This window comes from Penicillium alfredii (assembly GCF_028826965.1).
Source record: "Penicillium alfredii strain IBT 34128 chromosome Unknown utg000004l_segment0_segment0, whole genome shotgun sequence".
NCBI lineage: Eukaryota > Fungi > Ascomycota > Eurotiomycetes > Eurotiales > Aspergillaceae > Penicillium > Penicillium alfredii.
The window spans coordinates 43,178-67,258 of record NW_026622701.1 but is presented as its reverse complement, the minus strand read 5'-3'; the positions used below and the strand labels follow the sequence as shown (position 1 = coordinate 67,258).

Here is a 24,081-nt window from a genome sequence, read left to right as displayed (position 1 = left end):
CATCTCCACTGCCCAGGCCAACCTTAAATGCCGATTTTTGCTGAGTGGCAACGGGGAGCCGATCGGATCCTTCTTGCCGACCATTGCCACTGAACCCCTTTTTCTTTTTTCTGTTCCTGGGAGATCCAGGCTTGAGTCTGGGTGGAATTTAATTGGATTTGTGAAATGGAGGTGTAAGAGGGACGAGGGTGGTTTCACCCCCTCTGATACTGAGACCGTGGGAGTATCACACTTGGAGAGAGAGCCTCGAGGTGCCACGATTGCGCGAGGGGAATTGGCGGGTCCCTCTCGAGTCTTGTGGGCCTCATTGGTGCTCCACCGATGGAGAAGCATTTGGGTCGGTTACGGGATCCGGCATGATCTGCCCTCGTGGACACCCATTCAGTTCTTTACTGCCCGAGCAAACGACGCAGCCACAATGAGGGGAAACACCACGGTTGCCTCGGCATACACCTGAAGTTTGGAGATGAAGAATGAGTATCAGATCGAGAGAAAAGCAGACTGATAAGGGGGAGGGGGAACTCACTTTGACAGCTTGGCCGTCTGTTTTGATTTTGCCCCAGCTCACGGCCTCGTCGGGTCGCGCACCTGCATCGCTCCCATCGAACTCCTGGGCGGTGTTCACGTATACCGCGTGCTCGGCCCCGTTCCGCATCAGACACGCATTGGCAATGTGGTGCTTGACCACACCACCACCCAGAATGATCATCCCGGCGCGCGCCGCTCGAACCGCCATGGTGTTGATGCGCCGCACGTCGTCGACAATATCCACGCGCAATCGCTGCGGGGATGACTTAAAGGTATGGAAATACAGCATATCCCCCAGCGATCCGTCGGTCAGCGCAGGGCAAAACACGGGGATCTGATTGCGGGCGGCCCAGTAGAGCACCGAGTCCTCGTGGTTGATCTCCCGGCCCAGTCGCTCGGTGATGCGGCTGGGTGTCCAGTGAAGTTCGTACTCCTCGTCTCCCGTCTCTCGGGCCTTGCGCTTGGCCGCCTCCTGTTCTTCCAACATCCGGTCCAGAATTGGAACCACCCAGTCCTCAAAGGCACAGTAGTTGTTATTGGGCACCAGGAGGTTGCCGATGCGGTTCAGTCCCTTGGCCCGCAGGCCCGCACCGGGGGTCACGAACGACCCGAGGTAGGTGGGAGCTAAGCATTTGATCAGATCCTCCTCCACCCCGCCAGCCGTGGTCACAATGGCAGACACATGGTTATGTTTCACGAGGTATCGCAAGGTATCTCGCAGACCGGACGAGATCAAATTGGATGTATAGCCGAGAAAGATGGTTGTTTTTGCACCGGTTTCGGGGTGACGGAAAGCACGCTGAGAAGATATCATGATGAGACATGTCCCCCCAATTCTTATAGACCTCGGCCTTACCATTTCATTGATAATACGGGCAGCATCGGCAACCGCGCTGCCCTGGAATCCTGTATGGGTCAGATTGTCCACCAATTCAGCCACCGTAATATCACGGCCCTGGAACTGATCAAAGTCCACCCCATGGACTTCATGCGATCCTTCAGGAACCGGTTGCGAGGAGACGAGGACCGAGCCGGTTGCAGAGGTTGGGGGGGCATCAGCGAGTGAAGAGGCCATATTGGAAGGCCAAGTAGGGAGAAGAGATCCCCCAGATCGAAACCAATAGAAGGAGATAAAAAAAAAAAAAGGGAAAAAGCTTGCCAGCTTCTTCTCAGTCCATATTCTACAAGTTTTTCTGCACACCCCGCGGAGGATTGCCGCCTGCCGCCTCTTACCTAATTCTTCACGTGGTCCGTGCATCACGTGCGGGTCTTAATGGAGTCGCATTCTGATCCATTCCAACTTCCCTTTGCTATCGGTGTTGGTGTGTGTTGCCTCGTCCCATGCAGCCAGTTCTTGAACCATTTTCTTTGTCAACTCCACACACCATCACTGATAGCATGCCCTGGTGATGTCGTCCCGATTTCCTCCTTCCGGGTTCAATTCCCGAGACCGGTCTCCTCAGCGCTTCGGGGACCGTCGAGCACCTGTGAATCCCCGTGGCCCGGATGATGGACATTTACCCTTTGACAGAGAGCCTCCCCGAGGGCCACGAGCCCTGGTTGATTCTCCAAGAGGAGGCCCGTTTAGCGGTCGTGGCCGCGGCTATGGCCGAGGGGACTTTCGAGACCGAGACCGAGATCGAGACCGAGATCGAGACCTGCGTGACCGCGACCGCGACCGTGATTTTCGAGACTCCCGTGATGTTCCACCATTTCGACGAGACATTGACCGGGACTGGGGCCGCCGAGACCGTGACTTCGACCCCCGAGATACTCGGATGGGATTTGGCCGAGGCCGCTCACGTTCACCCACGCGCGACTTTCGTGATTTGAGGGAGCCGTCAGGACGCGAGTTTGACCTGGTTCGCATGCGCCGCAATTCCCGGGATAGCATCTTGTCCGCCTCCTCAGCAGGTCCCGATGGCCCACCTCCGTGCGGCAGCCATCTCCCGCGTGGTGGCTCGATTCGAGGCCGCGGACGTGGAGACTGGGAAGGTGGAAGGGGCCGTGGACGCCCATCATATCTTGATGACCGAAACACTTTTCGTCGACGGAGTCGATCTCGTGACAGCTGGCGCGATCGTGGGCGCGATCGTGACCTGGATCGGGATCGTGCGCTAGATCGCGACCGGATGCTGGACCGTGACCGTGACCGGGATCGAGATCGTGAGATGGATCGACGGGATCGATTTGATCGGCGAGAAGATTGGGATAGCAGACGACCCGATCGTGACGACCGTGAACGACCAGTCGACCTCTGGAAGCGCGAACGTCCCCCAAGCCGGGCGGAAAGTCGCGTGGTTAGTGGTTCAATTACTGCCTCTACTCCTCCCCTGCCTGTGACCATGGGCCCCGCACCGCCTGATCGCATGTCCGATCAACCACCCGTTGACCGCCCAGGTCGCAAACCTTCGATGGCCTCGGGCCTGGATGCGACAGGAAATGGTCGTGATGCTGAAAGACCTGATCTTTATCCCCCGCGATCTGAAGCCCCCAAGGATCTGGGGCTAGCCGTCCAACATTCGCCTCCTCCGGCTGCTCCTCAGGTACCCGCGTTCGGTTCTGTCGCCGTCCCCATACCAAGTACTTCTGTTGAAAAAGATTCCAGTGATCCAATCCCGGCACCCCCGTCGGGTCCGGCGGTTAAGGATCGGAATGAAAGAGGCCAGCGGCCAGTGCTTCAGCCTCCCACCGGCCCCAAAGCAGAACGCGGTGAGCCACCGCAAGCGCCGGAGCCACGGAGTCGCCGTTATGTGCCTCCAGACGGCGGCAAAGAGCAGGAAGCGTCTCTTCCGAAAGCAAAGCCACCGACACATTTGTCAGACTTGTCGCCGCCCACTGCACCGGCCGCAATGGTAAAACGAGATTCGATCTCGGGCTCCAACGAGCCACTTGTGACCGGCAAACCCACCTCTCTGTCCACTTCCCCAACCTTTACCAGACAGCCGCCACCAGCACCCCGGGCACTTTCTCGGGAGCCATCCATTTCTCCCCGAATGCAATCATCGAGTATCCCCACTGGTCCACGAGCATTACAACAAAGACAGGCCCCGTCCCCGCGCGGAGGAGGACCGAAGGGCAGTAAACAATGGGTTCGTCCGGGCTACGGCCGCACACCTTCGATTTCCAACGCGCCATCGAAAAGGAAGTCTCTTGATGAGCACGATGCCACTCACGTCGCTGGAGAAGAGGGCCAACAAGGCCCTCGAACGCTGTCGCCCGACCAAAGCGAGAAGGCGGAGAACGGCGAAATTTTAGCTCATGATGTGTTCAAGGCAACCTCTTCGAGCCCATCCATGACCCTCGACACTCGTCCTACTAGCCCCCCAGTGCAGACAATTGAAACTGGCGTGAGAAGAGAAGAGGCGGCCGATGAAGAATCTGCTTTGATTCCCGACTTTGGGCAATCCAGTGACGAGGAAGATGACGAGAATGTTGTTTTCACCCAGGAATACCTGGAAGAAAGAAGGCAGATTTTCGAGAGGGATATGCGACAACTTCGGGCCGAGATGCCCCCTCCTCCTCTGGAGGACCCAACCATTGTCGCGCTTCTAATGAAGATTCAGCTACTTGGCTTGTTGGCTCATGGTGAAGCCCCGGAACGACCACTGGAGCCAGTCCCATCGGTGGAGGAGGAAGAGACTGCGAAACCACTGGAGAATGCGCGAGTCGTGTCATTTGCTCCGGCTCTGGTCGACCGTGAGCCAGCGCCTGTGGCAAAAACAGTAATTCCGCCTGTCGCGTCGCATGACCAGATTACTGTTGACAGTCTACCTTTTTGCACTCGGGCCCGCCTACACCCCTTTCCGACTTGGAAGTGTATCATGATAATGCCACCACCCAGGAGCGTCTCAAAGACGCCTTTAGACATGAGCTCTCAAAACGACAGAAAGAGGTTGCGCAAAAGAATGCGGTCCTTCGGGAGGAGTACATGTCTTACTACAAACCCTGGCGAGTGGCGGTTTGGGAACGCGATCGTTTCAAGGACAAAAAGTCCGTGACTCCTGGCCCGATCTCGCCGCCGCCCCCTGTGCCAGTCACCCCGGCTCCTGTTCCAGAAGGCCGCGAAGGGCGGCGGTACAAGGGAAACAGCGAGCTTGATTTCCTCAATGCGCTGAAAGCGTCTGAGATCTCAGCTCAGGAGGAGCTCGAACGCCGACGAACCAAGATGGCCACGGCTCGTCCCGATTTGTCTCGCGAAGCTGTCATCCCGGACATGCTAGAGCCACGAGAGGAAAAGGTGCGCATCTTCAAGGATGTCAATAACATCATCGCAACCGACAACGCCATGCAAGTCTTTGGCTTCCTCCCACCGGTCAACGACTTCACTCCGGAGGAACATGTCATCTTCACCAATGCCTTTATGGCGTACCCAAAGAAATGGGGTAAGATTGCGGAGTCATTGCCTGGTCGAGATTATCAACAGTGTATTATTCACTACTATCTCACCAAAGAAGAGATCAAGTACAAGGCAAAGCTCAACAAGCGCTGGAGTCGTCGTGGGGGCAAGGGGAAAGCACGATCCTCCCGACCCAAGTCCAACGCTCTCATCGCCGATCTGGGGGTGGTCAAACCAGATTTGGAGGGCGAAGAGGAAACTCCCGCTGTCACCGATACTGGGCGCCCGCGGCGCGCTGCCGCCCCTACCTTTGGTGATTCCAATGAAGTGGAACCCATTCCCGCTGGGCGTCGGGGTCAAGTCGGCAAAGATGGCGAGCCCGTTGAGAAGCCGACTGCTCGGCGCGGCGGCCGAGGAGGTGGTGGTCGCAGCCAGCGACGCACCAAGACTACTCAGTCGGAGCAAAAGGTCCAAGGACAAGTCGTACAGGGCAATATGCCATTGACCGCAGCACCCAAGATGGAAATCGGTATAGACGGCACAATCGAAACAGTCCCATCGGATCGAGAAGCAGCTGAGAGAGAACCCCATCTGCCTGTGCCTCGAGGCCGGACAGGTCGAGGACGTGCCAGGGAGGGAGTGTATATCTTCGAATCCACCGAAGCCGAACCTGCTGTAGCAACAAAACCACAGGAGACTGGGTATGGGTCGTTGCAACCGACCAGCTACTGGTCTGTACCGGAGCAACGAGACTTTCCCCTGTTGCTTGCTCATTTCGGTCGAGATTTTGAGGGTATTTCGAGTTTCATGAAGACAAAGACAACGGTGATGGTAGGTTGAGGGCACCCCATTTCCCTGCCATGAGGCGACGTTTCACTAACGTGGATGATGTAGGTGAAAAACTACTATCAACGCCGCCTTGATTCGGGTAAGAAGGATTTCGAGGACATCCTTTTTATCGCAGAGGACAAGAAAGCTCGTGGTGAACCCACAGGTCCCCTTCCGGTCCCTAGTGTGGCTCCCAAACGACGGTACGAGGCGACTCCGTCGGCGGTCATACCTCGACCGCTTGCCCCCCATGGCGAACCCGTCCCCGAAGCGGACGAGGTACGGTTCCCCTCCAAGGGCAGACCTCTCGCCCTGTCCCCTCAACCCATGCCACTTCATGCACGGACCCTATCTGAAAAAGAACGGAACGCCAGCCGCTACCCACCCTTGGTTCAAGCTTCTGCTGGTTCTCCCGTTCCGTCGACTATTGCCCTCGGCGAAGAACCGCCTCGAGGAATTCGGGCCCAGGTAGGACCGCCGCCACACCGTATGCCTGGTCCGCGTCTTGGGTACTTTACTGAAGACCGCCGGGACTCTGCAATATTGTCTCACTCGCCAGCGCGTGCAACAGACTTGCAGATCCCCTCGCGACACACCCCAGCACCCCTGCCGACGGACTTGGCGCGGATGGAGCCTCTGTCCGCACAGGCCTACATGTCAACGCAGCAGCCGTCATCCCTCCTCGCAACTGCTCACTCGCGTCATCCCAGCTTGACACAACCGGGGTCACCTACCCAAATTCCAAGACCAGAGCTCGAAATTCCTTCTGTTCACCGGGACCCTTTTGCTCAGCGACCCTATTACTCGCTCTCCGGCCAACCCGTTGGTTTGTCTCACTCCCCTCGTCCTGTTCTGTCTCCGGTCAGAGATGTTCCGCGCCCCAGCGCCACTCCCGCTCCTGAGCCTGCTCTTCGTCAAGTTCCTGCCAAACGGTCTAATATCATGAGCATTCTCAATGACGAACCCGAGGAGCCACAACCCCGGAAGCGGCTTGCCAATGAACAGCCGCCGTCTGTACCCCCACCGAGGTCCGTCTACCCTCCTACCGGCTCGGCCCGCCCCGAGGAGACTGCCCCGTCAGGGGCTGTGCCGAAGGCTGCCGTTTACACTTCGCAAAGCCAGTATCAGCCACAGTCTCGAGGCTACTCCGACTATCCTAACTATGGGCCTCCTTCAAGTGGACCCGGCACTTCAGCGAACAATGACTGGATGGCACGGTTTGACCCACGCGCACAGCAAACTCCTCCGCAGCCGCAAGCACAGCCACCTCAACCGTCACCTGGTGGTCGTCCGCCCACATCTCTAGCCTCGCAGAGCTCCTTTTCACATTATGCACCAGCTCCATCCCAATCTTCAGTCTCTTTAGCTCCATCCCCGGCGCCGACACCCCCACCACCCGCTGCAAACCAGCGGTCCTCTTATCCCAATGTCTTCGCGCACTCGTCGGCGTCTGGCTCGCGCGAAACGCTTGCTCAACCTTCGACCTACCGACCTGGATCACCTCCTTCGCGGGCGAGCAGTATTGCATATACCTCACGACATGAGCCAGCGATGCCAGCCCAGTCCACCAGTCTGTTTGGCCTTCCTCCGCGTCAACCATATTCCTCGGTTGCACCACCCACCCCGGCACCCGCCCCGTCACATGCGCACAGCTATCAACAACATGTGCAGACCTTGGTGAATGGGTCGCATCAGTCGCAGTCCCACCGTTCCACTCCAGTTGGTCTGCCTGGCGGCCCATCGCCCTATGGGCACAGCACTCCTCCGCCTCAAGCACCGGGTCGATCGATGCCGCCGTTGACATCCCTGGGGCGCTCATACACCCCTCCGTCGGCATTACACCCTTCGGTCAGCGGGACCGGCATGAACTATGCACCCCCTCCCCCGTCGGCGTCAGGGCCGCTTCCCGCTCTCCACCAGCGAGCTCCCGGACCATTGAGTGACGCTGCCTCTACGCCAACCCACCATCGGGTCTATAGTCAGGGATCAACTCAAAGCGGGCTCCATGGTCCATTGCCTCCGCCATCACAGCCCCCTCGCTAGCCGAGGAGCAGGACTGGGCGTTCTAGGGCTTGCCATCTGTAAGAATATTTCGGTGACCTCCAGAGACAGTTTGCGTCATCATCCTTTTCTTGTGGTGTTTCAAATGTTGAACCTGTACAATTAAAATGAATGGATTTATTTGTGAGATTATCTCTTCTACGATAATGAATTGAGTCAAGATCTGTGGTGGCATCAGGAAGCTTTCGGATGTCCATTGATCTGGACGATGCACTACCGGTCCAGCTGATTCATATGGCTCGGTAAATTCCACGGGTCATAGTCCAAATGCACAAAGGCGCGATCAACCGTGGGCACGCTTTCGAGAATGTACTGCAGGCTTTCTCCAACATCATGACTATCCCGCAGGCTGGTCCCTTCGTCCACCACCAGGTCAACCTCGACGTTGAGTTTGTCGCCCGCATAGTAGGCTTTCAGGTCTTGGATCTTCAGGATTACCCGGGAGAATCGCATTGTCATGTACAATAGGATATTGTGATCTGTGGGCGAGGCTGCCGCGCCTGTCAACTGCCGGATGTGTTCCCCTGCGGTCTGGTCCCAGTTCCATATGATATATAACGATAGGAGAAGACCGCCGAGGGGATCCAGAAACCAGAGTCTGGCAAAAGCACCGACTGGGAGCATGGTTAGTTTTTTTGGGGGGGGGGTCCACTAGGGGGAAACCATGTACATACTCAGCGGGAAAATGATGCTAAATGTGTTGAAGACGACGTCGGTCATCGCATCCTGGGCCAAGACTTGAACACTGGGACTGGGAATCAAGCGACACCATACCCAACAGAGGAGTTTGATCAGCACTGTGCCAGCCATCAGCCCGATGGAAGGGATGGAAAGCTCTACGATCGTGTGGTCCTCGGCCGTTAATTTGTTTAGAGATGACAGGGCTATCTGGAAGAAGGAAGTCACCATGATCACCGAAAAGACCAACACGCTGAGCGGCTCTAGCCGGCGCCGACTGATGGGATATTGGTTGCGGTCTTGTCGGCGGATCAAAGTTGTGGTGACCCAGATGATGACCGTACTTAGAAAATCCAACACCCCATCCACTAGACCTGCCAGGACCGACATAGAACTTGTCAATACCATGATTGCAATCTTGGAAGCGAGCAGCACGACATTCGCGACGAAATTGATGCGAATGGCGAGGTTGACTAGGCGCTCCTCTGCTTCGGGAGACATTCCGTGTGATTCGATGCTCGGCATAGCCTGTGAGAGGTCGCACTCTTCCTGTGCGGATGAGAGCAAGGGGGCTGCCTCGTCGGGGATCCGATAGAGGTTGTGTGGGGTGCGCTTAATCTTTGCTATCCTGGGGTTGGTTCGACTTGCCGACTCGGCCGCACCGTTGTCTGACGGTAAACTCTCTGGTGGATGTAGGTGACAGCCATTGTATTCCTCAATCAGGCTATGCGGGAGAGAGGAGTCTAGTAGACGATCGATATAGAGATATTGGGAGATGAGGGAGTTATTGCGCTCATAGTATCGGCGTCTGCAAACATTAGGGACAAATTTCAGTGCACGGGAACCGAAAAGCGTACATGGCCTTGGGCAAACCCTTCAAGGAGTCGGGGGATCGATAATAGCGGTGCCTGTTTCCGAGACAAATCAGCAATGAACTGAGATGCGTTTTCTCGCGCGCTTCACCATTCGTAACGAGGGTTGCTGTGCCCAATTAGATGGGATCCGCGGCGCAGAAATGCCTGGTCCTGCAAGCTGATGCTGGAGGATCGCAGGAAACCCCAGACGCGTTGGCCCCGGGTCGATCGGATGTCATGCAGATCCAGACTCGGGCGTCGAGGCTGCAGCACAGGGGACGGTGGAGACGAGCGAGGGAGGGATTGGGAGGCCATGAGATGTGTAGGAGGGAGAGAGGGCGGCATGCGTGGATTCCCAAGGTCGCACGGTTGCGGGTACAGATCCTTCCTCATGGTACCGTTATTGTAGAGAGAATAAATATGATCCAATATCTTTAATATTGTAAAAAATAACAGAATTTAATAATATCAGACGATGTGAAGCGGGTCATTCTACACCGAGAGGATTCGACTTTGCCCCTACGTGACCACCCCCCGACCCTCTACACCCGCTACAGTCGTAAATCATTGTTTAAAAAGAATAAAACAAAGATAGATAAAATGGATAATAGTAAAAATAGACTGAAAAGGGGATTAGAAAAAGGATGAGAAAGTAGAGATAGAAAAAAAAAACTAACAAAATAATAGTAATAGTAGTAATGTAGCTATCTATATATTTAATGAAGAATAAAACCCCCAAAATAGGATAGAATTCAGTGAATAAGCCTTTCGAATCTAAGTTTTATTCTCCACTATATCTTTCAAAGCCGCCTGAGCGAAGCGAAGGTCAGCCGTGTATACAGATGAGAGTGTATACAGATGAGAGATGTTTACGCAAAGAGCTGTAAAGCGCTGTTGCTGAGTAGAAAAGGTAGCCGAGCTAAATATATACCTGTGGACTGTGACTATTGACTCTACCTACTCTACTCCTCCACTCTACACTCTCCTCCCATTACTTCTTACAGTTATCAGTCACAGTTTGAGCGATTTTCGGCCCGGAAAAAAAAAAAAAAAAAAAAAAACCGCGCGAAGGATTCCGGAGAATTTCCTCTTCTTCCCTCTTCTTCCCCTTTCGCGCAATTCCGAGTTCTTCGTCGGCTCATCGATGGAGAGTCCCAGTGGAGGCAGTGGAGCTCCGGCCATCGCCTTCATCTCGGGCCCTGTCGATACCGGCCCCGATGAAGCTTACTTTCATACCCACTATGTGCCCCGAATCAACCACGCCATCGACTGTGGCCACCACTTCGTCATCGGCCCGCTCCCACGCGGGGTTGATGCCGACGCCCTTGCGTATCTCCTCGCGTACTCCGTTGCCCCCAGTCGAGTCTCCATCTTTGTGACACCCGCCGAAGATGGGATGTGGGGCGCTCACTTCCGTTCGTTTGGCGTCCATGTGCAGGTGGTTGACGGGCAAATGAGCCGCGATCGCGATGCTGCTCTCACCCAGGCCAGTACATACGACATCCTCCGACTACGAACTGCGGACGAGGCACGGGTATTTTATGGTCGTCTATGGCGAGAAGGATATGTGACCAACACGGAGCGCAATTGGAAGCGACGTCGGGGGATTCCAGAGGATGCCGTGGTTGGCGTGGACGAGATCAACCAAACCATGGGAGACGTGTCCAACGTGCCCAATCCCAGACATCAGGGTACCTTGGCCCGGTGGGTGGACGAATTGTTGAGACGCCATCAGTAAGCGACAGTTGTTAAGTTGTTACAACCCGACCTGCCCGTCCATACACACAGCCAGGATTCAATAGACATGCGATATGGTGATGTCACCGCGTCCAAAGCCACCTACTGAGTAGAGTAAAGTCGAAGGGGACCAGTGCCTGAGCCAGCCCAGCGATGCAAGGATGCCGGTCGGATTGCACCACACGATGATGCCGAGTTGCCCGGTGCCGCGCACTGATCGCAGTATCCCGAATGCCGATCGACCGCAAGGGCCATGCAACCGGTTTTTGTTCAGCCCAGCTGCCTCGCTCTGACATCACCAACAGGTCTAAAGGACAGCCTCCAGCCCGGTTAGACGCCGGGTTGACCGGTTTGGGACAACCGACAGGCGCCCAGTGGAGCCATGTTAGCGCAGGCCCCAATCACCACATGCGACAAGAGATCGATGATGTCGATGAGGCCGATTTTGGCATATACGGAGCAGATCGCGTTTGCGGCCAACCCCCCTCCAGCCAGCATACTCGTTCAGCCAACATTCCAGAGCATTCCCGGAAGGGAAACATGGGAATGACAAGGGACGGAAAAGGCACATGGCCAAAAAAACCGGGAAAAGAGGGTTCTCATACACCCTCAAAAGAAATGAGTGCAAATGGCCAAGACGAACACACTCCGAGATTTCCGATTGCATGCGAACAAGCATCGCATTACGTAGGATTCCCAGTGGAGTACTCGCATGGGGCCGGGGCGTTGAGAGCGCTGCAATATAAAGAAACCGCGTGCTGGTTCTGCCCTACTATCTTGTCTCTCCATTCTCCATTCCCTCGTGTTACGGAACCCCCCTTCTCTCCCTAACACATACCACTTATCTACTATCCCTTGCTTCCTGGCCTTCCTCTCTCCACTCCCACGTCTCAGGAATCTGGAGTTTGTGTCGCCACTTGCCGATCATGGCATCTGGAGATGGGATTGTTCCCTCCAAGGGGGTCGAGTCGTCCGAGAAAGGTCGCCCCTCTAACGATAAACGCTCCGCTAGCCTAAGCAACGTCCCGGCCGATTCCCATGCCGAAGATGCGGCAGATCCAGACAATGGCAGCGGTACCTTGCTGCCCGGGGAGAAGACCCGGTCCGACGGCAAGCGAGAATTGACCGAAGATGACTGCTGGGATAAACTGGGGTTCAGCTTTCCGTGGTACAAGCGATGGGGCATTCTCACCGTCATCTTCACGGTGCAAATGTCCATGAACTTCAACAGCAGTGTATACCCCAACGCGGTTGAGCCGCTGGCGGAGCACTTTCATATTAGTGAGCAGGCGGCTCGAGTGGGCCAGATGATCTTCTTGGTCACCTACGCCTTTGGCTGTGAGCTCTGGGCACCCTGGAGTGAGGAATTTGGCCGCTGGCCCATTATGCAGCTCAGTTTGTTCCTAGTCAACATTTGGCAGATCCCTTGTGCTCTGGCCCCGAACTTTGGGACCATTGTCGTCTGCCGTGCACTCGGTGGGCTGAGCTCGGCCGGTGGATCTGTGACCCTAGGGATGACGGCTGATATGTGGGATCCCGATGACCAAGGGTTTGCCGTCGCCTACGTGGTGCTATCATCGGTCGGTGGTACCACCATCGGCCCGATCTTTGGTGGCATGATTCAGCAATGGCTGGACTGGCGCTGGAACTTTTGGATTCAGCTAATCTTTGGAGGGGTCACCCAGCTGGTGCATTTCCTGTTTGTGACCGAGACCCGCGCCACGATCCTGATCGACAAGGAAGCCAAGCGACGCCGCAAGACCGGCGAGGATCCCAACTGCTATGGTCCGAATGAGCTGAAAGAGCCTCGCCTGAGCGGAAAGGAGGTCTTAGCGATTTGGCGCCGTCCGTTCGAGATGTTTCTGCGAGAGCCTATCGTCCTCTTCCTGTCGCTGCTTTCTGGGTTCTCTGACGCCTTGATCTTCACATGTATTGAGTCTTTCAACCTGGTGTTCAAGCAGTGGAACTTTGATGCGCTCCGAATTGGTCTCTGCTTCATCGCCATTGTTGCTGGCTACCTTGTCGCATACGGCATCTTCCTGCCGGACATTGGACGTCAGCGTCACATCCGGAAGCGTGAGGGCAACGCCGCCCGTATTCCGGAGCGACGGCTGTTGCTCCTACTGTTCATCGCCCCACTCGAGACAATTGGGTTGTTCGGATTTGCGTGGACATCCATGGGGCCGGACTACACCCATTGGATTGTACCTTTGGTGTTTGTGTTCCTCATCGCCATCGCCAACTACGGCATCTATATGGCGACGATTGACTACATGGTGGCCTCCTATGGACCGTATTCTGCGTCCGCCACCGGTGGCAATGGCTTCGCTCGTGATTTCCTGGCCGGCATATCTGCCATGTACGCGACCCCAATGTACAGCAACATCGGCAACAAGTTCCACCTGCAATGGGCTAGTACTATTCTGGGCTGTTTGGCGATCTTTGTCACCATCCCCATCTACATCTTCTACTGGAAGGGACCTGAGATCCGCGCCAGCAGCAAGTTCGCGCAAACCCTCGAGGCTGACCGGCAGCGCGGTGCCAGCCGTCGCGCCAGCCGAGTGAGTGCCAATCAGCTCGGGGCATAGACATAGTCTTGACCTTTGATGTCACTGTTCACGATACCCGTTATTCTCATTTGGAGCTTGCTGTGTATATATTGGTTTTCTTGTGATATGTTTCATAGTCTTCTGTATTTTTGAGGCCTTTTCGCATGAATTATGAACCTATAATTTATCTTCATTTGTATTTTCATTTTGTCTAAAAATTGTAGGCAGTTATATCTAACGACCGGTTGTTCTAGGGTGTCTCCATGGGTATTCACACGGTTGCCATGTCCCAGTATAGCAGTATCTCTGGAGGGCCTGGCCTTGACATCCAAGGGCCGATATCCCCTGTGCTCCTTCTCACCACACTAAACCTTTTCTGTCTTTCTTTCTTTCTTCTTTGCTCCACAAACTAGTCCTTTGATCTTTTTCAGTTCCTTCCATCGCTTTTGCGTACCCCTCGAGCATGTTGCCAATTCCGCATGCCGTTGCGCCGACGAAAGTGGTTCCAACGTCACATTCAAACCGCAGTTATCAAAACACCTTGGCCACTTCATTCCACCTGCAGGAATGGACCCGCCATCTTCCGCGGAGACACGGCATGGGCATTCCGCGTGTCCCGCGATGTGGAGAAGACCGTCTTCTTTCTCCAAGTGGGTCTCTTCGGCCCCGGACAGTTGGACATGCTGATTGTGGCTGTCGTCCCTGGCGCTTGATGATCGTCAAGCCGTCTCTGGAGCCGAAGTACTGCAAGAGCAGCCGGAAATATGCCGTTCACTCTGCAGTCTCCGTCGAATATCCTGCGGGGATTATAAGAGCTGCACACCCTCTCCCCGCTTGGTGTCACCACCCTTCTTGCCTCGACAACCTCCATTATGACACCCCAAACACTTGCCATCGCCGTGGTGACGGTCGCGTACTTGATTCTCCGATACCTAAACCGGACCGATATCCCCAAGATCAAGGGTTTACCGGAGATCCCCGGGGTGCCGCTCTTCGGGAATTTGCTACAACTGGGGGATCAACACGCAGTGGTTGCCGGCAAATGGGCCAAGAAGTTTGGTCCGGTTTTCCAACTGCGCATGGGAAACAGGGTAAGACTTTGGAATTCTAGAAATGACTCGATAGAAAGACCTTGGACTCACGTCTTGCTAGCGCATTGTTTTCGCCAACAGTTTTGACTCGGTGCGACAGCTGTGGATCAAAGATCAATCGGCGCTGATTTCCCGGCCGACCTTCCACACATTTCATAGCGTCGTCTCCAGCTCCCAGGGATTTACTATCGGTACATCCCCTTGGGATGAGTCCTGCAAGCGACGCCGCAAGGCTGCAGCAACGGCCCTCAACCGGTCAGCCACGCAGTCTTACATGCTTATCATTGACCTTGAAGCCAACTCTAGCATCAAGGAGTTGTACCGCGATAGCAAAGGCGGTACACGTGATATTAATCCAACCAGCTACTTTCAACGATTCGCGCTCAACACCAGCTTGACCCTCAACTATGGGTTTCGCATTGAGGGTAATGTGGATGACCAACTGCTGCGTGAGATCGTCGAGGTCGAACGGGGGGTGTCCAACTTCCGCAGCACCTCGAATAACTGGCAGGACTACATTCCACTACTGCGGATTTTCCCCAAGATGAACAACGGGGCCCAGGAGTTCCGCGCTCGACGTGACGCGTACCTGACCTACCTGTTGGGAATTCTGAAAGACCGGATTGCCAAGGGCACGGACAAGCCGTGTATTACTGGTAACATTCTCAAAGACCCTGAGGCCAAGCTAAATGACGGTACGCATCTGGATTGTCCCACAGAGGCAAACACAACTGACGAACGAACCAGCCGAGGTGAAATCGATCTGCTTGACTATGGTAGCGGCCGGAATCGACACAATTCCGGGCAATTTGATTATGGCAATTGCATATCTCGCCTCGGAGGACGGCCAACGCATCCAAAAGAAGGCGTACGAGGAGATCATGAAGGTTTATCCGGACGGTGATGCTTGGGAAAAATGCCTGGTCGAGGAGAAGGTGCCCTACGTGACTGCAATTGTCAAGGAGACCCTGCGATTTTGGACGGTCATCCCCATTTGCCTGCCCCGTGAGAGTACCAAGGATATTGAGTGGAACGGTGTCAACATCCCGGCCGGGACGACGTTTTTTATGGTCAGTCTTGCTTGTTCCGTTTTTACATAGTGACCTGTACTGACTTGTCTAGAACGCTTGGGCGGCCGACTATGACGAGGATCACTTTAAGCAAGCCGATAAATTCATCCCTGAGCGATATCTGGAGCTTGGCGAAGGGTCTGGCACTCCACACTACGGCTACGGAGCGGGATCCCGTATGTGTGCCGGCTCTCATCTCGCGAATCGCGAGCTGTACACGGCATTCCTGCGTCTGATCACGGCCTTTGAGATGCGGCCGGCAACGAACGTAGGGGATCGGCCGATTTTGAATGCAATCGAGTGCAATGCTATCCCCACTGCGCTGACCACAGAGCCGAAGCCATTCAAGGTCGGCTTCACTCCGCGAGACCCGCAGAAGTTGGAGCAGTGGATTTTCGAGAGTGATGAGCGGACCAAGGATCTATGAACTGTTCAAGTACAATACATAGGGGAAGAGGAAGCATCCCCGAGTATCATATTAAGCATGGATATCATTTGGCGGTAATGAAGTATATACCGCTGTGAATTTCCCGGAAAAAAAACCTATTCAACCGTAGGATATTAATGTACCTCGGCTACTACTTCAGCAGTCAGTCCCTTGTTATAGATGACTCGATACCTAGGGGATTAGCAATCGACATCCCCGAATTCCTCCAGGGCTTGGACGCCGATCCTGTGGGGCGCGGAATTCTCCGCGGGGGCGGTCCGCGTTTAGTTTTCACCTGCCTAGGACCAGTTTGCAACGCCGCGGAATTATCGAACGGAATGAAGCCGGCGATGAAGGCGATTTGACCCAGGAACCATCCCCGATGGCATCGCCATCGGCATCTCATCCTATGGAGCCTTGCCAAACGGTCGATCCATTGTGGAACCTGGCGAAGACTGAGGCTCTGCGGCTATGTCGTGTGTATGAAGAGGAGATGGGGATCATGTATCCAGTCCTGGAGCTCTCGGAACTTCTAGATCAAGTCCACTTGCTCTATGGACCGATGGACCGTACAATTGGTCAGGGACTACATTCCAGTGGGCAAAATGGACTTGATCGTGAGGATATCCATATTCTCCAGTTGGTTTTAAGCATGCGCCTTGACGGCAGAAGCAAGTGGTCGCAGCGAGCAGGCCATCGCTCTCTTTGACAGTGTACGGGAGGTCCAGGATAACTGTGTGTGGGGAACACCAGAGACGAAAAACATTATCTTCTTGAGTTTGGTGGGGTGTCTTACTGTGGCAAGAAGCGAAACTCCGTCGAGATCACGATGCTGACCTCAACTTGCAGTCTATCTTTTATTTTCAAATGCACGAAGAAACGCTGGCATGGCGGACCATCGGCATCGTCGAGCGCATGTACTTGGAGAAGGGTCTTCACCGGCAAGAAACCCTGGACCAGCCAGCTATTGTGGCTGAGGGCAAGGATCGCGTGCTTCGATTGTTTTGGTCAATCTACGTCTTGGACAGGCGCTGGAGCTTCGGGACTGGGATGCCGTTTGCTTTGGAAGACACGGATATTGATCCTTGGCTACCAGAGCCCGCAGAGAAAACACCCTATCTTCGAGTAATGATTCGGTATAGTCGCATCGCCGCCAAAGTGTGGAAGTTCATCTCGGCATAATTCAGCCATCCACTTAGACAGGTTTAAAACCTCTGTCTCTCCAGCTCTCTCAACTTTGTATATATTGTTGTTGTCTAGTTCGTTTTTCTCACAGCCCTCTTTTATCAACTCGTTCATTTTCTGACCCAATTTCCGCCGTTCATACCTCGCAAGGGCAGGAAAGTTGCTATACAAAGGGTGGCCTATGTCGTCAAGGGAAATCTATGTTGTAAATATAGAGCAATTTCTACAGTTTATATAGATCTCAAGTTCTCGGTATCATAGACTATTGTCTATGCCCCGAGACAATCCCGGGCTTCAAGTGCTGCAGATCATCCACGGTCCAGTCGGTCAACAGCATATGCCCTGGTTCATGGGCAAAGACAAGTCCATCGACTCTGTTCCCTGCGGCCTCCACAGCCATCTGCGGCGTCACTCCACAAGCCTGCCCAGGTGGAATCCAGTCAGCCTAATCCGTCCTCGAATGGAAGGGCACCTACCCAGAATACAGGAATCTCTCCTTCCTCGAATAGCTGCGGCTGACCAAAGTCAGGCTTTTCAATGTCGAAGATGCCCAGTTGCTTTGCGCCTTCCCATCCCCATGCCACAGGCTCGCCGTGTGTGGAGAGGAATGGCCGGGTGACTTCCCGGACGCGGTCAATCTGCTCTGGCCGGTAAGGTCGCATAGACACGATACATTGTGCGTCCGTAAAGATCCCCGCGGGCAACAGCGGTATCTTTGACCGATACATGGCCACGATGGACCCTGTTTTGTGGTGGCGTGGTGATAGGCCCGCTGCTACCAGGGCATCTTCAAAGGAGAACGAGCAGCCGATCAAAAATCCCACATGCTCTGGGCTCCATGAGTCCCGCAGATCCTCGCAACTCCCGATATACGTCCCGCTACGATATACCCGATACCGGGGGAAGTCCGTGCGAATGTCAAAATCGGTGGATTGGATGCATCTTGTCGGTTGGATGGTATGGGGGTCACCAGGAACGGCAGTCATTCCCAGTAGCGGGCAAGAGACTGGGTTGCGCAGACAAAGGTCATGGAAATCAGCGGCATACCTGGCCGGCAATACCAACAAGTTAGCTTGCAGATAGCCTGGTGCAATACCCGCAGTGTTGGTCAGCCGGTTCTGGCGACACAACAAGCGCGCTTCATGAGCGGTGGCAGCAATGCTCCCCATCCTGTGATGGCAATGCTCTCACCATGGCGCGCCAGGGGTGAGAGCTGCTTTAACTTCCCGGCGACATAGCCTCGGCTATCGTCGAATGTTTCTTTTTGTGGAGACGTCGGGGTCCACATACCGACGGTCTGGGGAAAGTCGGGGTCTCTCCACACGCCCACGCCAGTCACGTCGCTGAGCAGATGGCTCAAGCTGGGCCTGCCAGATGCAGTGATGATCGCCGTGAAGGGGAGATAGCAGGTGCGGCACGGAGTGGCAAAGGCCGGCGATCAGTTTCCTCGCATGTCGACTTATCAGAGCATCGTCGGGCCGATGCCCCCATCGGTGGAGCCAATCCGACGTTATCACCGCGAGATAGCAGGTGCTCCACATGGCCCTTCTCGTGGCCTCTTTTTGTTTTTTTTTTTTTTTTTTTAAAGAGTGTCTGTGGAAAGGCTGGTTGGGATTTTGTCTCATCGAATTCTACCCCTCGGACCCCTCGAGAATTCCATGTCATGTCGCACGACGTCTCCGATCATGCCTCTGCCTTGGAGCACAAGTCTTCCATGCAAAAGGATCCAAACCCAGAGATGATGGACGCCTCGGCCGGTGAGGCATTGGATGTGGTACTTGATCCACAGAAGGAGCGCAAGTTGCTGGTCAAATTGGATGCTGCCTTTGTGCCTATCATCATGCTTACTTACCTGACATGCTTCTTGGACCGGTCCAGCATTGGTAGGTTGAGGATGCCCGCGTTGCTTTAAGGAAGAAATACACCGTTGACCAAGACCGCAGGTAATGTCAAGGTAGCACACATGCCCGAAGACATTCAAGCCTCAGACAGCGAGTTTTCAACCGCCGTGTCCATCTTCTACGTGACCTATGTTCTGTTTGAGGCCCCATGGGCAGTGCTCATGAAGAAACTGACACCGCGGAATATCCTAACTGGGCTCTGCATTGTGTGGTCTCTGACCACTATCTTCACGGGCTTCATCCAGTCTGTGGGGTCGTTGTATGCCACGAGGCTCATCCTGGGCGCTTGCGAAGCGGGCCTATTTCCCTGTCTTAATCTATACCTGACCATGGTCTATCGCCGCGAGGAACAAGCAAAACGTGTTTCCTATCTGATGAGCTGTGCCGCGATCTCAGGTGCCGTGGGAGGTCTCTTAGCCTATGGTTTACTTCAAATGGACGGGATTGGAGGAAAAGAGGGATGGAGGTATGAAATCGCTGAAGATGGCATCAAAAACATGGGATCGTGGCTCACCGCAGTCCAGATGGGTGTACATCATCGAAGGCCTGTTCAGCATCGTCTGTGCCATTTTGATCTGGTTTGGCTTGCCCAACAACCCGGCCGAGGCATATTTCCTCTCCAGCGAGGAGAAATGGATGATGCGCGTGCGCAACGAGCAGCGCCGCAAGTATATGGGCAGTGACAAGTTTAGCTGGACTGAAATGCGCATTGCCCTGGGGGACCCGAAACTATTTCTGAGCGGCGTGATCCAGTTCTGTCAAGACATCCTGCTCTACGGCTTCAGCACTTTTTTGCCGACTATCCTCAAGAGCATGGGCTATGACTCGCTGATGAGCAATGTGCTGACCGTTCCAGTCTATATGTGGGCCGCCATTGTCTTCGTCGCCGTGGCCTTCTGCGCCGACCGGTACTCGAAATTTGCGTCGGTACGCGTTGACTTTCCTGGCAGACTATGCTCAGTGCTAAATTGTTTCAGTTTATCTTTGCATCCAATATTTTTGGAATTGTTGGCTACGTTTTGCTTCTGGCCGTCGACAATACCGCGGTCAAGTACTTTGCCACGTTCCTCTGCGGCATCACGACTTACACAGGGGTGGGTCTGAACGTAGCCTGGTTGAACGTGAACGTGGCTCCTCAATACCGTCGGGCTTTGGAAATTGGTCTACAGCAAACCATGGGCAACTGTGCCGGCATTGTGGCAGGGCAGGTTTATCGCCAGACCCCTTATGTGCTCGGCAATGCCTTCTCGCTGGGATCGTTGGTGTTCGCGCAAGGAGTGGTCACCGGCCTTGGATTTTATTTGCGGCATGAGAACAGGGTCAAGGAGCAGATTACCAGTGGGGAAAAAGAGGACACCCGGCGTGTCCAGTCGGGCGACTATGCCGTGGACTTTCGATACCATTACTGAGTCTGATATAGATTCCAACGCTTGGCTGAGCTAGAGTCGATTTTTTTCATGTATATATAGCCAAATCTAGGTTAAGAAGATTCCTGGTCAAAGTGAAGCTTGTTCGTGGCGGGCCGTTTGGAGCCGCGTAAATTACTACTATCCATGCCCAGGTCGACACTTACGAGGATTATCTATCACCAGCCAGAAAAGGCTCTTCGTGAAGTTTGATCGTTCCCATGGTACCTCTAATATAAAGATGTATTCTTCCATATTCAGTACAAGACAGGGTTAGGTTTATAATAGCGTTCAAAAGCTAAACATTTATGTGTGTACCCGAATAACATGATCCAAAGCCGACAGCATATTATTGAGTGCCAGTTGATCTAGAGACCAAGGGGTTGAGCATGGGAGATGACGGCAGACGCGATATTGGTACTCAAATTTGACTACGATGAGATTTGACGTCAACTTCCACCCTCTAAAAAAGGCATCGGTTGGATCATTGTTAATCGTCAGCATCAAATACCTTCTTTCCCCTATGAAATGTTTGGCGGACACGAGCTTCGAGCAGTTGATCTGCGTCCCAATGCATATCCAAAACCACAAAGTTCGCTTGGAAGCCTGGTCGCAAGCTCCCAGTCCAGGAGTCAGCAAAGCAGGCAAAGGCAGCCCTGCTGTTGCGGCCGAGATAGCCGTGGCAAGAGGAACTGCAAATTTCGGATTGACCGTCTCGGTCAGAGACGGGCCCAGGGCCGAGTGGCGTGTAGTTGCATTGTAGAGATTGGGCAACGGACAGTGTCTCGCCGTGGGAGCATCCGTGCCAAAGACCAGGGGAGCCCCACTGTCAGCAAATTCTCGATATGCAAAGACTCGCTGGCAACGATATGAACCGATTAACTCAGGCCATGCACCAAAGGTAGCGGGGTCCAAATGAACCGGCTGCACTGAAGCAACAATCCCTAGATCGCCAAGGCGTTTCGCATCCTCCGGAGTTGTGAGCTCGAGATGTTCTATGCGATGTCGACCGTCACGGAGATTGGGGACTTGAGATAGACAATCAATAGCCTGTTGAACCGTCCGGTCGCCGATAGCGTGGATGGCACACTGTAGCCCGGCATTTGTGGCGCGGCGGATCGCCGACGCCAGCTGCATTGCAGGCCATATGGGCTCAACAACATCGCCGAAGCCACCGTAAGGCTGATGCAGGCCGGCTGTGCAGCCGTCCACAGTGCCGTCACAGATTAGCTTAATCCCATTGATACAGAAGTCCGGAGAGGTGGACCGGATGAATTCCCGATGGAGCTCAATCGCACGGTCAATATGGTTGCAAATTTCCCGGTGATCTTCCGAGTATGGGATCAGCCAATGTGCTGCCATATGAAATCGTAGCTCGCCATATTGGCTGCGGTAGAGGTTCAGGGCTTCCCAATTCCTTTCGTCCATCGCCATGTCCACTAGACCGGTGTACCCTGCACATCGATGGGCAGCCACCGCGGCATCAATGGCTGCTAGCTTCTTCTCCATCGATGCGACTTGATCGAGAAACGGCCAGATGTTGAATTGGGCTGCTTCGTCGAGTAACCCAGACGGTTTCCCATTTAAGCGATGAATCGTCCCTCCTGAGGGTTCAGGCAGTGACTCCAGCTGGAGTTCTTGCAGAGCAGTAGTATTGCACCAAGTGGAATGGAGATCCAGTGCTTCAATGTAGATTGAACGTATATCTAAGTCGTCCAGCGTCGTGGCGAGTGCCTGGCCTTGCGTGACCGACTGTATCCACCCCGGCACAGGATGCGTGGCTCCAAAGGGTGTGCAACCGCATAGATGGCGATAGCCTCACGAATATCACCCAGTGACTTACGTAGAAGGAGGTCAAGCTTCTGCAGGGACAGGCTGAAGTTGAGAATGTGGACATGGCCGTCGATAAAACCCGGCAGAACAACTCGGTCGCCCAAGTCCACCGTTGTTCCTGACTTTTGTGCCTGGCGAAATGGCTCGTCTCCCTCGCAACCCACGTACTCGACTCGGTCGCCAGAGACGACGAGAGTGGATAAAAACCGATCTGATTTCAAGGAGTCAGGGCAGAACACGCGGGCGTCGGTGAAAATCATGGCCATGGCAGATGGATGGAGGAGCAATGATGACCTCCGCTCACACAAAACCCTAAGTCCTTTGCGGGTTACAATGTACGCCCTCGGGAAAGGAGATTCTCCCACGCCGAAGCAAATGTTTGGCGAGCTGAAAGATTATGCCAGGAAAAATCGCATTTCGGGGATTGCAGTCTACAGATCAATGGATTGCTACCATTCCCTCTTCTTATCGTGTGGGCTTACTAGCGGGCTGCAAGGATCATCACCACTCGCCGGGCTTTGATTTGCCAACGTGAAACGCCAGGTTCCGTTCCAAGACACGGGATGTGCTGATGTCGCATAGTGTTAAGCGTTATGGCTGCTGAGGGGTGGATTTCTGCACGAGCAGCTTTGACATACTGCTATAGAGTATGACTCGGCGAGGCTAGGGCAATGTTGACTCGAGTAGCATAAATACCATCCTACATTCCTGGTAGTGGCGGCTTTTGTGCCATCCACCTAGTGTATTAAACTTGCATCCTGCACTGAGGTCAAAGGTATGACCTAAGGTATGGCCTCCCCGCAAAATGATAATGGTTATCTTCCGTTTCTCGACAGCCTCCCTGGGCGTGCTCATCCTGCAGTTTTCACTGGGTGTGGCGTTGCCTACTCCCGAGCCAGCACCATCACCACCCGGGATCGATCCCTGGATGGCTATAGCCGTGACAAGTTTCCTCACTGGATTACCCAAAGCGGGTAGGTGGTACCAGGTCTTCACTGCGTAGAAAGAATTGCAACTGACCTGGGTAGGAAATGTGATATGCGAGAGGTTGTACTGAAACGAGACGGGACAGACGTCGTTCAAAGCTCTAGCTGTACGGCCACCAGTGGTACGTGGTACTCGCCATACGACGGAGAAACATGGACCGCCTCGAGTGATCTTGACATCGACCACGTTGTTCCACTGTCGAATGCCTGGAAGGTGAGCAATGGCCCCGCCCCGCCCCTGAGAAAACAAGATTGACCATGGGTAGTCGGGAGCCTCTGAGTGGACCACCCAAGATCGACAAGCCTTCGCGAACGATCTGACCCATCCACAATTGTTGGCGGTCACTGACAACGTCAACTCCCAGAAGAGGGACAAGGGTCCGGAAGAATGGCAGCCTCCCTGGGTAAGTCGGCGATGTTTCGAATACCATCGATGCTGACTATGCAACAGTCTCGTACCATTGTACGTATGCCGAGATGTGGGTGAAGGTGAAGTCGGTTTACAACCTAACCATCACGTCGGACGAAAAGAACGCCTTGGTCGAGATGCTGGATCAGTGCTGAGGCTGGCGGTCCTAGGCGAGTCACCAAAGGGTCGATGGAAGACT

The 24,081-nt window shown here is 54.3% G+C and overlaps 11 protein-coding genes across 11 annotated transcripts; 7 read left to right on the top strand and 4 right to left on the bottom strand.

Annotated features, from left to right (window-relative positions):
* Nucleotides 1–381: 381 nt before the first annotated feature.
* On the bottom strand, nt 382–1,603 carry NUU61_001648 (deoxyhypusine synthase; the record flags this gene model as incomplete). The annotated part of the gene is made up of 3 exons (XM_056652230.1): nt 382–453; nt 527–1,327; nt 1,385–1,603. The coding sequence occupies 3 exons, from the start codon at nt 1,601–1,603 to the stop codon at nt 382–384; spliced, it is 1,092 nt and encodes a 363-aa protein (XP_056513297.1).
* A 334-nt stretch (nt 1,604–1,937) lies between these two features.
* On the top strand, nt 1,938–7,738 carry NUU61_001647 (MYB DNA-binding domain protein; the record flags this gene model as incomplete). The annotated part of the gene is made up of 3 exons (XM_056652229.1): nt 1,938–4,241; nt 4,298–5,698; nt 5,762–7,738. 3 exons carry the CDS (start codon nt 1,938–1,940, stop codon nt 7,736–7,738), a joined length of 5,682 nt encoding a protein of 1,893 aa, XP_056513296.1.
* A 231-nt stretch (nt 7,739–7,969) lies between these two features.
* NUU61_001646 (cation diffusion facilitator family transporter) lies at nt 7,970–9,633 on the bottom strand (the record flags this gene model as incomplete). The annotated part of the gene is made up of 4 exons (XM_056652228.1): nt 7,970–8,370; nt 8,431–9,242; nt 9,292–9,342; nt 9,398–9,633. The coding sequence occupies 4 exons, from the start codon at nt 9,631–9,633 to the stop codon at nt 7,970–7,972; spliced, it is 1,500 nt and encodes a 499-aa protein (XP_056513295.1).
* A 799-nt stretch (nt 9,634–10,432) lies between these two features.
* Nucleotides 10,433–11,026, top strand: NUU61_001645 (uncharacterized protein; the record flags this gene model as incomplete). The annotated part of the gene is made up of 1 exon (XM_056652227.1): nt 10,433–11,026. The coding sequence occupies one exon, from the start codon at nt 10,433–10,435 to the stop codon at nt 11,024–11,026; it is 594 nt and encodes a 197-aa protein (XP_056513294.1).
* A 925-nt stretch (nt 11,027–11,951) lies between these two features.
* Nucleotides 11,952–13,613, top strand: NUU61_001644 (uncharacterized protein; the record flags this gene model as incomplete). The annotated part of the gene is made up of 1 exon (XM_056652226.1): nt 11,952–13,613. One exon carries the CDS (start codon nt 11,952–11,954, stop codon nt 13,611–13,613), a length of 1,662 nt encoding a protein of 553 aa, XP_056513293.1.
* An 833-nt stretch (nt 13,614–14,446) lies between these two features.
* NUU61_001643 (cytochrome P450) lies at nt 14,447–16,162 on the top strand (the record flags this gene model as incomplete). The annotated part of the gene is made up of 4 exons (XM_056652225.1): nt 14,447–14,665; nt 14,727–15,360; nt 15,413–15,735; nt 15,788–16,162. The coding sequence occupies 4 exons, from the start codon at nt 14,447–14,449 to the stop codon at nt 16,160–16,162; spliced, it is 1,551 nt and encodes a 516-aa protein (XP_056513292.1).
* A 382-nt stretch (nt 16,163–16,544) lies between these two features.
* On the top strand, nt 16,545–17,344 carry NUU61_001642 (putative C6 transcription factor; the record flags this gene model as incomplete). Its single annotated transcript, XM_056652224.1, has 2 exons — nt 16,545–16,779; nt 16,941–17,344. The coding sequence occupies 2 exons, from the start codon at nt 16,545–16,547 to the stop codon at nt 17,342–17,344; spliced, it is 639 nt and encodes a 212-aa protein (XP_056513291.1).
* A 265-nt stretch (nt 17,345–17,609) lies between these two features.
* On the bottom strand, nt 17,610–18,516 carry NUU61_001641 (DUF1445 domain protein; the record flags this gene model as incomplete). The annotated part of the gene is made up of 2 exons (XM_056652223.1): nt 17,610–17,768; nt 17,824–18,516. The coding sequence occupies 2 exons, from the start codon at nt 18,514–18,516 to the stop codon at nt 17,610–17,612; spliced, it is 852 nt and encodes a 283-aa protein (XP_056513290.1).
* A 494-nt stretch (nt 18,517–19,010) lies between these two features.
* On the top strand, nt 19,011–20,657 carry NUU61_001640 (uncharacterized protein; the record flags this gene model as incomplete). Its single annotated transcript, XM_056652222.1, has 4 exons — nt 19,011–19,230; nt 19,291–19,714; nt 19,773–20,175; nt 20,226–20,657. The coding sequence occupies 4 exons, from the start codon at nt 19,011–19,013 to the stop codon at nt 20,655–20,657; spliced, it is 1,479 nt and encodes a 492-aa protein (XP_056513289.1).
* A 365-nt stretch (nt 20,658–21,022) lies between these two features.
* On the bottom strand, nt 21,023–22,753 carry NUU61_001639 (amidohydrolase; the record flags this gene model as incomplete). The annotated part of the gene is made up of 3 exons (XM_056652221.1): nt 21,023–21,074; nt 21,241–22,435; nt 22,498–22,753. 3 exons carry the CDS (start codon nt 22,751–22,753, stop codon nt 21,023–21,025), a joined length of 1,503 nt encoding a protein of 500 aa, XP_056513288.1.
* A 523-nt stretch (nt 22,754–23,276) lies between these two features.
* Nucleotides 23,277–24,037, top strand: NUU61_001638 (HNH endonuclease family protein; the record flags this gene model as incomplete). The annotated part of the gene is made up of 4 exons (XM_056652220.1): nt 23,277–23,461; nt 23,516–23,687; nt 23,740–23,851; nt 23,925–24,037. 4 exons carry the CDS (start codon nt 23,277–23,279, stop codon nt 24,035–24,037), a joined length of 582 nt encoding a protein of 193 aa, XP_056513287.1.
* Nucleotides 24,038–24,081: the final 44 nt, after the last annotated feature.